This window comes from Aythya marila (assembly GCF_965140915.1).
Source record: "Aythya marila genome assembly, chromosome: 24".
Lineage (NCBI taxonomy): Eukaryota > Metazoa > Chordata > Aves > Anseriformes > Anatidae > Aythya > Aythya marila.
The window spans coordinates 4,914,720-4,928,359 of NC_139065.1; the positions used below are offsets into that span (position 1 = coordinate 4,914,720).

Below are 13,640 nucleotides of genomic sequence, written 5' to 3' on the forward strand. Positions count from 1 at the left end.
CTTCGTACTTTTCTCCTCCTTTTAAGAGAAAATTGAAGGTGGGCAGATGAGGACAGTTTGGAGGTTAATGGGAGCATTTCATACCCAAGTCATCGAAACTCCTGGTGCTGGTTGCATGCAGCTCCGAGCGCCGTGCACGAGCTGCAAATAAACCCGAGCAGCGACGCAGAGAGGGGCTGCTGTTCTCTTCAGCAGAAATGGGAGACAATTATTCACCCAGAGCAGCTTTTTAGGCTTTTCAGAGCCTTGCTGCTTGCTCTGCAAGGCGAGGGTCTCGCTGTCTTGTCCCTCTCCGTGGCTCAGGGTGCGTCGAGGACGCCCTTTGCTGGGCGCACGGTGCTTAAATGCCATCTAGTGGGCCTGGGCTGGGAAGGGAGGCTGAGATGGGGTTTGGCGTGTGCATGGCTGGGCAAGGCCTGGCTGAGCCCAGCAGGGATTTGTGCAGCTTTGTTTTGTCCAGCATTCAACCAGAGAGCGCCTGCAGGCAGCCCTGGCAGGGGGAAGTGGGCTGGGGGGAGCAGGGAGGCAACGCAGGGCCAGCATCACGCAGGGGCTGGGTCCCCTCACCCAGTGGGACCAGGGCTTGGAGCAGAGATTGACCAGCACAGGGCCACGGCTCGGAGCAGAGCAGGGACCAGCACCACCCTAGGGCATGCAGAGGACCCCCCCCAGCATCGCCCCTGTGTGAGCTTCCCTCACACGCATCGTGCAACCAACCCAGCTCCCCTCGTTGTGACACCAAGATGCCATTTGGAGGTGGAAAAAAGGAAAGTATCCCTAAAAAGAAGAGGTGGCATCCCCTGGGAAGCTATGGAGCCTGCCCTGCAGGGCTCCCACAGCCGGCACTGGGAGGAACCATGCACCCCAAAAGCCCCTCAGGGTCTGCTTTATGCCCCACTCCCACCAGCTCCCCGTTTTCTGGGATTACCGCGACAGCTGCCGCGCTCTGCCTCTCCCCACGGGGCTGGCCGGCAGCCCCTGAAATCCTATTACCCAGTTGCAAGAGAAAGAAAAAGTTAATCGCATCCTCCACTCGCTCTTCCCCCACGGTGGTGTGGGGCTGGCGGAACCGGCGTGGGGCTGAGCCCGCGGTGCTGAGCCCATGGAGCCGGCCCCGGGCCGGTAGCGACTGCGGGGGCTGCTTTTGGGGAGCAGGTCGGGGCCATGCCGCTGCAGACGGAGATCCTACGAGAGGTCTGGGCGGCCGAAAGGTGAGTGGGGCCGGGCAGGATGAGGTCCTCGGGGTGCGATGCGCTCCCCTCGTGCGCTTCGCCTGCTCCAGCTCCTTTTTTTCCTATTTAATTGCGGGGTGATATTCTGGTTTAGGTTTTTTGTTGTTGTTCTGAGGGTGGGTGTGAGGATGCTCGTTGGCTTGTAGAGGGAAGGAGTTAATTAGGGCGGATTTTGCCAAATTAACCTCGTTGCTCTCAGCCTTGGCAGAGGCAGACCCCGTCCTGTGCTGCCTGGTGGGGAGGGACGAGCTCGACCTGGTGAGGATGGGGGCAGCTGCTTTGGAAAAGTGGGGTGCCTTTTGACTCAGCACCACCAAAAATGGCCATTTCAACCCGTTCTGATGCAGAAGTGATGTAAAGGTTTCAATGTCACAAAACAAAATGAGTGGAGCCGAGATGTGAGACCCAAAATACTGGCACACGCACCCCGCTCCTCCTCCTCCTCGCTGTGTCCTTTTAAAAAATAGGAAGGTTTGGGGAAGGAAAAGGCTCAAATATTTATTTTTGGTGGCACTGGATGTATTGGCATGGCCAAAATGGGATGAAGCTCCGAGGAAACAGCAGCATTTTGGGAGGGTTCCAGGGGAGGTTCCCCCCCCTCCCCACCTTCCAGCTCTCACCTGAGCAGGATCCGGCCCCAGCAGGAGGCTCTCGCCCCCCCGGGGAAGCTGTGTAGGGTTCAGTTCTCCCCCAAACCCCCCAGAGCTGGTGAAAGCCCTCACCCCTTTCCTTCCTGTGCCCCCACAGCCCCAGCGAGGAGTCGGGGAGCCCCCAGCGGCAGAAGCCAAAGCAGGTGAGTATTAATCCTTCCCCACCCCCCCCCAGGTCCTGGCTTTCCCCAGGGACTGAGGACGGGGACGCCCCCAGCCCCCAACCCCACACCAGGATGGGATCAGGTCCTCCCTCGGGGTGCTCAGCCCCAACTGGGGGCGAAATTTGGGACCCCCCACTCCCTCATGCATCCTTCCAAAGCCCATCTCCATCACTCTGCAGGGCCCATGAGGTGGGCTCTTTGTTCCTAATTAGTGCTTTCATTAAGCCTTTCGGCTGAGCTGTCAGCGGCGACTCACTTTCCAGGGGCTGTGACCCCGACAGCCGCTCCCTCTGCTCTGGGGGGGCTGCATTTCGGCACAGCCCCCGGGGGTCAGCCCCCCGCAGAGGGGGGTCTCGCAGAGATGTAATCAGCCTGCTTTAATTGGCAGCCCCTCCTCAAAGGGCTTCGTTAAGTAACGAAGCAAAGGGCCGGTCTCCCGCGCTGCTTAAGGGATTAAAGGGGTGAAGGAGCTATTCGCGGGCAGCAAGCTGAGGATAGAAAGACCTGGGGTTTCCAGCCCCACCAGCAGACCCCTGGGGATGCACGTTAGGAGAAGGCAAAGTGTTGGTGCTGGGGGCTGGATCCGGCCCTTTGTAACCCCCCTGCGGTGCTGCTGCACTGGGGGCTCTGCCCAGGAGGGACCCAGCGGGCAGCAAAACCTTGGCAAGGGGGGAAAAGCCCTGTTTGGGGTGGGGACCCTGATGCAACCAGCACTGTTGCACCTTCTGGGGGCCCGGAGCTGGCCCCTACTCCCCAAACGTCCCCTGCCCGCAGCTCGGCGCTGCACCACATGCTCTGTACTGGGTAAATCAGCGTTATTTATAGCCCAGGTTAAAGGGGATTAGGTGTGCTGCCTCTAATCCCCCGCTTCCTCCCGCCTCGCTCCTCACTGACCTCGATCCTTGAGGCTCTGACGTCCCCCAGCCCTCCCCACGGCCTCGAGGCTCCGTACCCACAGCCAGGTTTCCACGGGGACCTTTTGTGTGGGTGAGAGGAGACAGGGGCACGGAGCTGTGCTGCCTGTCCCCGTGTCCCTTGTCCCAGCTGGGGTCCCCCAGGGTGTCCCCTGTCCCCAGGAGACGATGGGGGGGAGGTGGCTCCCCATACAAAGCCACCCCACGTCCCCGTGGCAATGCCAGCGTCATGTCCCTCGTCCCCTGGGCTGGCACATCCCGGTGCCACCTCTCTCCTGTCTGTGTGCTAACAGCCCTTTTGGTTTTCCTCCCTCTGCTTTCCCTCCGCGGGGCTGCCCCACGGTAAGGCGCCATTTGATGGGGTGAGCGCATCCCTGCTCCCCTGCCCACATTTCGGGCACCCCTGCTCCCACAAAATGCCCACATCTGGGGCATTTCAGAAAGGGCTCTGGCTGCTGTAAGAGCAGGGATCTCACCCTGGGGTGATCTCGTCTCGGCAGCACCATCAATGAGGGCAGAAGCTGAAGAAGAAGCGGCAGGAGCCCACACCGGAGTCTGCACCCGAAGCCAAGCCCCGGCGGCTGCGGGTGAAGAAGCCGGGCGAGTCGGGGGGTGCAGAGGAGCCCCCTGCCCCGGCACAGGGTAAATGAGGCAGCCTGGGGGTCCCCCTGCCAGCCCCAGTCCCCCTGAAACTGGGGGACGTGCGGGGGCTTTGCCATTTGCCCTGGGACACGCCAGGCCCCCCAGCCACGGCGCTCTCCATCACGGGGTCGTTTGAAATGCCCAGGGGTGAAGAAGCTGAGGAAGAAGAAGGAGGAGAAAGGGGAGGAGGAGAGCGACAAGGATCGCTGCCCCAAAGCCACTCGGGAGCCCCGAAAGAAGAAGGAGAGCCCAGCACCCCGCTCCCGCGTGGCCAAGGGCCCGAAGAAGCAGCAAGGTGAGGGGGGGGGACACGGCAGGCAGCACCCATCCCCACCACCCACGAGGTGCGTCTGCAGCAGCTCTGGGGTGCTTTTTGTCCCCCAAATCCGCTAAAGGCACGGGGAGGAGGACGAGGACCCCCAATCCCCGGCCCCACGCGCGCCCCCGCGTCGCGCGTGTGCGCCCCGCGGCTGCAGCCACGAGGGGGCGGTGTGGCCGTGCGCGCCCCCGCCGCCACCCACGGCCGGGACCGTGCCCACGGCAGCCGGTGCTTGGGGGGGGGACGGTCCCTGCTGGAAAAATTGGGGGCTGCGGGGACCTGCTCCCGGCAAAGCCGTCCCATCGCCAACGCCGTTGTGACCCCGCTGGGCAGAGCCGGCCGAGGACTCGGAGGATGAGGAGGAGGAGGAAGAGGAGGTGGAGGACAAAGATCCGCCGAAAAAGCTCAAGAAGAAGGTGCCCAAAGAGCCCCCCGCGGGTGAAGGACGGGAGAAGAAGCTGAAGGCGAAGGGTGAGCGAGCAGGGGGTGGCTCCAGCCCAGCTCCGTTGTCACTTGCTCGAGTCCTGTCCCCATCGCTGTCCCAGGAGGCTCAGGGGGCTGGGGGCTCTCGGCCATCTCCCCCTCCCCATATATCGTCTCCGTTGCTCACCCCTTCTTCCCTGTCCTCTGTCCCCCTCCCTGTCCATCCCTCCAGGAGACAAGAGTGACCCCGATGGCAAAGCCAAACCCACCAAGAGCACCAAGAAGGAGCCGACGGCCATGTTCCAGGTGAACGGGGAGAAGAAGGAGAAGAAAAGCAAGAAGAAAGGTACCGGTGAGGGGGGTGGGCAGCCCCGCTGCCCCCAGGTGGCACCCTTGGCCAGCAGCACCCACGCCACGTAACGGTGTCCCCGTGTCCCCCAGCCACCACCGGCAGCGATGAGGAGGACGACTCCGACTCCAGCACCAAACCCATCAGGTCGGAGAAGAAGAAAAACCCCGTGTCCCTCTTCCAGACCGGCGGGGACCCCCCCAAGGAGAAGAAAACCAGAAAGAAAGGTGAGAGTCTGCTCTGCAAGGGGGGTGGTGGGGCTGGAAGGGCTCTCGGGGTCACAGGGCACCCCTAGTTATCGGGGGCTTGTTACCAATGGTGTCGGGGTTCCCTCCGTGCTCCTGCCCCGTTCTGCTCACAGCTCCCCCCAAAGCAGCCGACAGCGAGGAGGAGACCCTGGAGTCACCGCAGAAAAATTCCAACAAGAAGGGCAAAGGGAAGAAATCCAAGAAGGTATGGGGGGAAAAAATAAAAAAAAGAGGTGTGGGGATTTTCCCTGCGGGGAGGTTGGGGGGGCTTGGAGCATCCCCTGGGGTGGGCAGCGGGTCTGGAGAGCAGCAGGGACATCCGTGCTGTCCCCAAAGCGGTGCCACATCGCGGGGGGATTTTGGGATTGAGGAGCTGTTATCTAGGAGAGGAGATGGTGGCACATGGCACGGGCAGGGCTCGAGGGCTCTCCGGGAAGTCCCCTGGGTGCTGTGCACGAGGAAACGCGCTCGAAGGGCTCTGGTTTGGCCTTGCAACAGAAGGAGGAGAGGCCGCCGTCACCCGTCATCGAGGTGGACAACCTGGAGGAGTTCGTGCTGCGCCCGGCTCCGCAGGGGGTGACCATCAAGTGCCGGGTGACGCGGGACAAGAAGGGCATGGACCGGGGGCTGTACCCCACCTATTACCTGCACTTGGATAACGACAAGAAGGTGAGACAGGGCGGGGGGGCGGAGAGCATGGGGCTCTGCACCCACCCTGGGAGCACCCTGGTGATTTGGGGTGGATGCTGGTGCACGTCCCGCTGCTCCTGCGTGTTCCTATCCCTGTCGTTCCTCCTGGGAAATGTCCCACGTTGGTGAATGCCCTGCGGTGGCCACGGTCACACTAATGACAGCCCCGGCTGGGACACCGGCGGTGTTTTGGGGCTCGTCTTGGCTGCGGGGACATTGCGCAAGGTCGCGGCCGTGTCCCCAAACAAGGTTTTGTTTCGCAAAACCTTGCGCAAAGGGCACGGCGGGGCGATGGCGATGGCACTGCCCCGGCCCCGCCGTCCTCCCAGGTCTTCCTCCTCGCCGGGAGGAAGCGCAAGAAGAGCAAAACCTCCAACTACCTCATCTCCATCGACCCCACGGACCTGTCGCGGGGCGGCGAGAACTTCATCGGGAAGCTGAGGTGAGGCAGGCACCCCGTTTTGCCGGCACCCCTTTTTTTCTCCCCGTGCCGGCTGCGGGCCGGGAGTGGGTTCGGCGTGCGGGAGGAAGGCTTCGGCTGGCTGAATTTCGGTGTTTGCCGCTGTTGGCTGTGACCTGAGGAGCGTCGGGGGGCAGGGAGGGGGAACAGGCTGGGCCGGTTCCTCCCGTGGGGCAGCTCGAGGCGAGCAGAAGCGCCGGCGAGCGCGGCAAGCCCCGGCCCGCTGCACCGCCGAGCCGCCGGCGCCGTGCCGCAGCGCCTCTGAGCCCACCCCCCGGTTTTGGGGGACGGGTGCCCTGAAATGGGGACAATGGAGATGAAGGGATCAAGGCTGGGTGCTGGTTGCGCTGCAGCCTTCGTGCTCGGGGCTGGATGGGGGAAGCAGGAGGGGTTGGCGGGTTTTGAGGTCGGAGCAGTGCTGGGCTGGGCTGGAGGGGTGCGGGGATGCTGTGGGGTGGGTGGTTCGGCCCCCCAGGATCTGAGCACCCCAACCCTACACGAGCATTGCACTGAGGAGAGGGTGCCCGGGCCAAAAAGTGGCCAGCAGGAGGGGGGGAGAACAAAGGTGGGGAATCGGTGGGACCGGCTGTGGTCACGTCCTGTGCCGGTGCTGCAGGTCCAACCTGATGGGGACGAAGTTCACCGTGTTCGACAACGGGGCCAACCCGGACAGGGCCAACGCCGACTGGTCCAACGTGCGGCAGGAGCTCTCGGCCGTGGTTTACGTAAGAGGGGACCCCGGGGGGCCCCAAATGGGGCATCCAGAGCATCGCCCCGGGGGGGGGGGGGGCTGTGGACCTGTGGGGTGGGCTGGATCCGGCCCCGAGCCCTCAGGCTGGATGCTGGGGAGGGGCTGCGGCCCGCGGTGGTCGCTGGTTTTATGGCCGGGGCTTCTCTTGCAGGAGACGAACGTCCTGGGGTTCAAAGGGCCCCGCAAGATGACGGTCATCATCCCTGGGATGAACTCGGATAACGAGAGGGTGCCCATCCGGCCCCGAAACGTAAGTCGGAGCAGCCAAGGGCCAAACAGGGATGGGGCCAGACCTCCCCCAAAGGCTGGATTTGTTGGGGATTATCTTGGGTTTTTACCCAGTTTGGGGCACAGAAAGACTTTGAGGCGTTCCTAAAGTTGAAGGCACCTCTCTGGGAGGTGGAGATGAGTGTCAGTGTCCATATATTTTTCTCCGGGCTGTCTCCCCTCTCCCAGCAGGGCCCTGCCATGGGGCAGCGTGTCGGGGAGCACCCAGGGATGGGGCACCCCGCTGGGAATACCACGGGGGTGGCAGGGCTCCGGGGTGCTCCGGGGTGCTCCGGGGGACGCCTCCCCTTTGCCATCTCCCCCCTCGCCCTCCCCAGGACAACGACGGGCTCCTCATGAGGTGGCAGAACAAGAACATGGACAACGTGATCGAGCTGCACAACAAGGCGCCGGTGTGGAACGACGAGACCCAGTCCTACGTCCTCAACTTCCACGGCCGCGTCACCCACGCCTCCGTTAAAAACTTCCAGATTGTGCACGGCAGCGACCGTAAGCCGGGGGCGGCTCGGGGGCTGATCTTGGCTGGGGTCCCGGCACCCCTGCAAGCGCCCTTTTTGCTGCATTTCTATTTATTTTTTTTTGTCTCGCGGGGCTGCTCTGGGGGCCCTGCTTGCGTCCGGCAGAGGGAGCGCGCGTGTCACCTGTTGCCGGGCAGATTAGGGCAGGGACCCATCCTGCAGGGTGCTGAGCCCAGTGCCACGCCACGGGGGCACCCCAAGCACCCCCCCTGCAGCATGCGCCCCACATGGCCGATATGTACACCCCTGGGGCACGTGGCACCTCGGGGACAGTCCCTTGGGGTGTCCGCGATCACCGATGCAGGACCCAGCCGTGGCTCTGGGGTGGGTTTGCACCCCTAAACCCCACAGCACCCCCAAACCCCACACCCCACGGGATGCAGCCCCACGGTGAGGGTCCTGCCACGGGGCAGAGCTCAGCCCCGGTGCGAGCAGCCGGCCGCGGCCGCTCGTCACCTGTCCAGCACAGTCAGAAGCCATCGGCACCCGGGGTGTTGGGTTACAGGACAGAAAAAACCTGCCGGGGGCCCCCGGTTATTTTTACAGATTTCCTGTCACCCGCGCTCCGGTGACAGCAGCGGCCACGCCACGGGCGTCCCACGGGGGTTTGTGGGATCCGCGCCCCTCCGTGGGCTCTGGCTACGTGGGGAAGGGGCGCCAGGGGGGGCTGAGGGGTGCCACGTCCCCGCTATACCCTGCTGGACCATATAGTGGGAAAACATTGGGTTTTGATCAATTGTGCTGCAACAGGGCGCAGGAGCTGGGCGCAGGGTGGCTGCTTTGCCACGCCGCTCTTTAAATCCCCTTGGAAAAGGGACGGGGGCGCAGGGAGGGGGCGCAGGAGCCGTCCCCCTCCCCACCCCACGCGCCCTTCCCCTCTGTCCCACAGCCGACTACATCGTGATGCAGTTCGGGCGCGTGGCCGACGACGCCTTCACCATGGACTACAACTACCCGCTGTGCGCCCTGCAGGCCTTCGCCATCGCCCTCTCCAGCTTCGACGGGAAGCTGGCCTGCGAGTAGCCCCCGCGCCTCCCCCACGTCCCCCTGCGCCCCCTCGCTCCCCATTTTTCGCTCACCCAACTTCAGCCGCCCGATCCCCGGCTCGCCCGGGGCCGGCTGCGGGTCCCGGGCAGGAGGCAGAGTCAGGCCCGGGGTATATTTAGCAGATGAGGCTGCCTGTGATCCCGATTTCATCCCTTTGAGACGTTTCTTGGACTCGAATCCTGGAAACTCATCCCTCTTTTCTTTTTTTTTTTTTTTTTGGTCTGTTTTGTATTTTGTAGCGTGTTCTTTAAACAAGAAGGGGGGGTTGGTGGTGTCCTTTGGTTTGGGGTAGTTCCTCGTCCCCCTGCGGGCGCGTGGCCGGGCTCTGCCCAAGGTCACCCCACGGCACCCCCAGCGCCCACCACCTCCAGGACCAGGATTTTATTTAACATTTCATTTAAGCACTACGAGTGGGTGCAACACTGCTGGGGGGCAAGGAGCCCTCAACCCAGCCCAGCAGCAGGGGCCAGCCCCCCAGCACCCCTTTGTTTGCTCCTCTGCTGTGCCCACCACTGCTCAGTGCCTTATGGGCACAAAACCCCCGATTTTCACCACTTTCTCCGGCACAAGTGGCTGTGATGTGCCCAGAAGTGCAGCGTCCCTGCAAGCCGTGGAGGTGCCCATGAGTCCTGTGGGATTTGGGTCCCCAGGGAGCAGCCTGGCCCCTGCAGGGTGGGCATGTGCCGGAGGGGCAGCCGGTGCCACCAGGAGCAGACCTTGGAGGGAAAAGCGTGGTCGCAGGCAGAAGCATCGGGTGATTCACGAGGTGTGGTGCAGCTCTGAGCCACGCTGCTGCACGGGGACCGGTCCCGCAGAGCCCCCGCTCCATCTCCGTGTGTCCCCAGAGGGGACAAAGCGGGGGTGCCACCCCGTGACTCGGGCCCCTGGGTTGTAAATGGGTGCTGAGCAAGGGGAGATGCTGGAGAAGGGCGGCGTGGGGGGAGCAGGGCAGCTCATGGCCTGTTTTCTAGCACCGCCCCAGCTTTGGTGGGTGAGGATCTGGCTGCATGGAGGGTCCTAAATCCCTGATTTCAGTGATGAGAAGCACCGGGACCTATCAGCGTGTCCCAAAATGCCATCCCGATGATACTTCTCTCCCTTGCTCGTCTCACAGACTGCACCCCAGGGATGCTGATACAAGTTGGGGTCCCCTTGCCTGGGTGCAGATGGGTCCTTCCCAATCCTGGGCTTGCTCTGAGCCCCCAAAGTGCCACAAAAGGTGACTGGAGCGGCCTGGCAGAGGAGCAGGAAGCAGATGAGACAGCCGTGGTTGTGCAAGAGGGGTGCTCGTCCTCACTGGGCAGTGTCGCAACACCACCGTGGCCTGAGCCTGTCCCTGTGCTCCCATTGTCCCCATGCTCCCATTGTCCCTGTGCTCCCGTTGTCCCCATGAGCCCATTGTCTTCATGCTCTTGTTGGGGTTGGGGGCAGAAAGTGGCAGTGCTGGACCCGTGCTGGACCCCACACCTGGTGCGACGCAAACGTGGGTTGGAGAAAACCCCAGATGCGGGGAGCGGTGCAGGATTGTACCCCCTGTGCTGTGTCCCTCCATCGTAGTGGCACGGGGACTGGAGGACTCCTTCCCTGGGTGCCACCAAGCAAGCCCAGGGTGGGACAGGCTCCCTGCACACCCCCGTCAATGCCAGCACTGGGGGGAGGTGACAAGGGACCAGGGCAGCAGCCACACCGCTGGCCGACATCTGCCTTGGTGGCTTTGCAGAAGGAGCCCATTTTTCCCCAAAGCCGCACAGATTTGGGCTCCGTGATTCATCCGATGATTGCACGGGGGGCAGATGGGGCTGTCCATGTGCCTGTGCGGGATTTTATCCCTTACCCACACGGCAAGGCCCTGGGAGTGAGAGGAGAAACAGCCGCTGGGGTTTTAGGCCAGCGTCTCCTGGCTAGGTATGGCCGGCAAATGTGGGGGAAAGCGAGAGCTTTCTGCCCAAATCCAGCCGGGAACCACACATCTGTTTGAAATTGGAACACGATCGGCTGACGGGTGAGGGCTGCCTCCACCCGCACTTGTCTCCGTTTCCTGTGCACCGGTGGAAGCCGAAAAGCCAAAATGCAGCCGGGGAGCGGGGTTCGGCTCGAGGGGCTCCGGGAGGTCTCCAAATCCCAACGCACGCCCACCCGGGAGCACCACTCATCCCCTGGGAGCTTCTCCCTTAAAACACCCCTGTTTTTTTTTTTTCCATTATGACTTGCACCCCAAAAAAACTCCCAGCCTGCAGCCCCGCAGAAGCAGCCAAAGGGAGCCTGAAGCTGCAGAGGGTGTGAGGCGCGATGCCACCGCGTCCCAAAACGAGCACCTTCGGAGGCGATGTGCAAGGAAGGCGCACAGCCTACAGCAATTACAGCGCCAGCCGCCTACCCCAAATCGCTCACACAAATCCTCCTAACCCAAACCAACTGCAGCACAAGGAACAAATGAAAACAATTTAATAGGGCGATGGATATTCGGGCCCTTTGTTTGCGCTGGCTGTTAACACCAGAGGAGATGAGGAATTGAAGCACAAGAAATGTGTATCTACTTTGGCCGACGGAAAGTGTGACGGATGTGCCGGCAGACCAATGGGTGAGGATGAGGATGTGTGCGTGGGTGTGAAAGGAATGCTCGCTGCAAGAAAAGATCAAAAAAAAAAAAAAAAGCAAAAAAAAAAAAAGGGGGGGAAAGAAGAAGGAGCCTTATCAACTTCAGGGGAGGCCAAAGTGTGCATCTTCCTCGGAGAAAGGATTTTCTCAATCCCAGGGGATGAGCTTTACCCTGAGGCGGAGACTTTGAGGCTGCTCCAGCTTCAATTTCGGGGGCTGGAGTTAGGCTGGTGGTGCGGGGCTGGATTTAACCCCATGAAGCACACGAGTTCTTCCCGGGAGCCAGCCCAGGAAATGCATTTTATTTTTGCAGAGAAGGTTATCAGGAAAAGAGGGGGAAAAATGTCCCAGTTCGATGTTGAGCATCCCACCGAGGACACACATCACCACGGTGCCACAGGCAGTGGCTGCACCCCTGCAGGCATTCCCCATCCTGCTCTGATAAAAGGAGGGATGCCAGCCCGGGATGTGAGCATCCCAGTGGGACCAGAGGGGAGCCCAACACACGGAAACTCCTCACCCCAAAATTTAAGGGCCAGAGCCCCTGGGTTCCCAGCACGTGCCCTGCCCGGCAGACAGCAGCGCTCAACCTCTGGGGCTTTTGGTCCGCGCTTTGAAGTGGTGATACATTAATTAATTAAAGAAGCAACTGGGACGTGTGCTTTTCTCTCCGCTCCCCCCTCCTGCAAATTCATTTCCATGATGTTTTTCACGTGGGAAGGCAGGCTCTTGCCTGATAAGCCGGGCTGAGCTGTGGGTTTGCAGGACGGGCTCCTGCTCAGCACAGCGACCGACAGGCAGTGCTGGGGAAGCCAGTATTTTTCAACTGCTTTTAGAAAGGAATCATTTTTTAATTAGTGAATCCATTCTGGAGAAGTGTCGGAGTTTTACAATGTTGTAGCTGTTCTTGGTGTGTTGCCTAGACTTGGATGTTCTGGCCATAAGAAAATATTATTTATGGCATTGCTGCTCGCAGCTCTTTTATATTATAATTCGGGAAAGGAAGTCGCTGTTCCCACCAGTGGACGAAGAATAGCAGAAACCAGGATTATGAACTTCTGAAGGAGGAACAAATAAAAATCCTAATCGGCAGGGCTGAAAAAAAAAAAAAAACAAAAAAACACCCAAAGCCAGAGCGGGGCTGGGATTGCCACGCTCCAGAAGGAGCTCAGCCCAGCATGGCAGGCGCTTGGATCGCCGCCGCCGCGCCGAAGCCCGGTCCCGCAGACGCTTTCTGCACGCACTTGGAGCTCGGCGCAGCGGTAACCCCATTGTTACTCCCCTGCGCAGAGTTACATGTGTTCCTAAACATTTGCAGATCAGGCTTTTATTCATGGGCTAATGCACGCTTGTTTGCTCATGCCTTACTCAGCCTAAACTCCTATTGAACTCAATTAAGTCTGTCATCTCCAGGAGCAGTCAATGTCATTTTTGCCCAAGTAAGGGATGAGTAACGAGTGCTCAGAACGGCCCTTGGAGAATAGCAGCCATTTTGTTGCAGTTTTTGGTCCAGATTCTTACAGTTAGCACCAGGCCAAGGGTGGAAGAATGCGATACGGCTTTATTAATCATCCCCGATTGCTGAATGTGCTGGATGCTCCGGAGATGGTCGCCTTGCAGGATGCAGCGTTGGCTGTCTCGTCCCGAAACGCTTGACTACAACCCAGTTCGGCACGAAAATTAGAAAAATATGGTTTTGAAAGGGATGGGATGCAAAGAGCATCCCTGCCCCGAGCGGAGCGCCGGGAGGATCCCGCTCCCCGATTCACCTCTGCGTGCGTCCCACCATGGCACAACCCAACGTGGCCGGGTCCTGGGCACGTGCCAGACCCTCTGCGCTGTGGAGCTGGGGTTTTGTGCCTCTTGCTGCCCAAATTGGGGCCACGGCTCCCGGCAGCGGGGCTGGGCCACGGCCAGGGCCTCGCATGCAATCAGCCGGCTGCGGCTTAGCGCGTTACCACCCATCGGCTCGCTCGTAGGAAGTGACCGCGGCCCCGCTGCTGGCTGGGGTCCCTTGGGAAATCACAGCCTGGGCTGAGATCCCCGCCCGGGTACTGGGGGGAGCCGGGGGGGGGGGGGCTCGTGGGGGGCTGCGTGGGGACGTGGAGGGGTTTGGAAGGGGGTGAGGGGATGGGGATGAGGAGGGGGTGAAGGTGTGAGGCAGGGCATGAGGGTGGTGGAGGTGTGTGGAGGGTGATGAAGGTGTGAGGAGGAGGATGAAGGTGTGAGGAGGGTGATTAAGGTGTGCAAAGGGTGATGAAGATGTGAGGAGGGTGACAGAGGTGTGCAGAGGATGATGAAGGTATGAGGAGGGTGATGAAGGTGTGAGGAGGGTGATGAAGGCGTG

At 61.2% G+C, this 13,640-nt stretch overlaps 1 protein-coding gene across 1 annotated transcript; it reads left to right on the forward strand.

Moving 5' to 3' along the window:
* Nucleotides 1-1,164: 1,164 nt before the first annotated feature.
* TULP1 (TUB like protein 1) lies at nucleotides 1,165-8,871 on the forward strand (the record flags this gene model as incomplete). Its single annotated transcript, XM_082778606.1, is given in 15 exon segments — nucleotides 1,165-1,211; nucleotides 1,980-2,025; nucleotides 3,461-3,469; nucleotides 3,473-3,602; nucleotides 3,748-3,897; nucleotides 4,255-4,457; nucleotides 4,459-4,690; nucleotides 4,786-4,920; nucleotides 5,055-5,146; nucleotides 5,440-5,610; nucleotides 5,961-6,073; nucleotides 6,708-6,816; nucleotides 6,994-7,092; nucleotides 7,448-7,619; nucleotides 8,538-8,871. Coding segments are annotated over 15 exon segments (1,842 nt in total). The 3' UTR covers nucleotides 8,672-8,871.
* Between the last annotated feature and the right edge of the window lie 4,769 nt (nucleotides 8,872-13,640).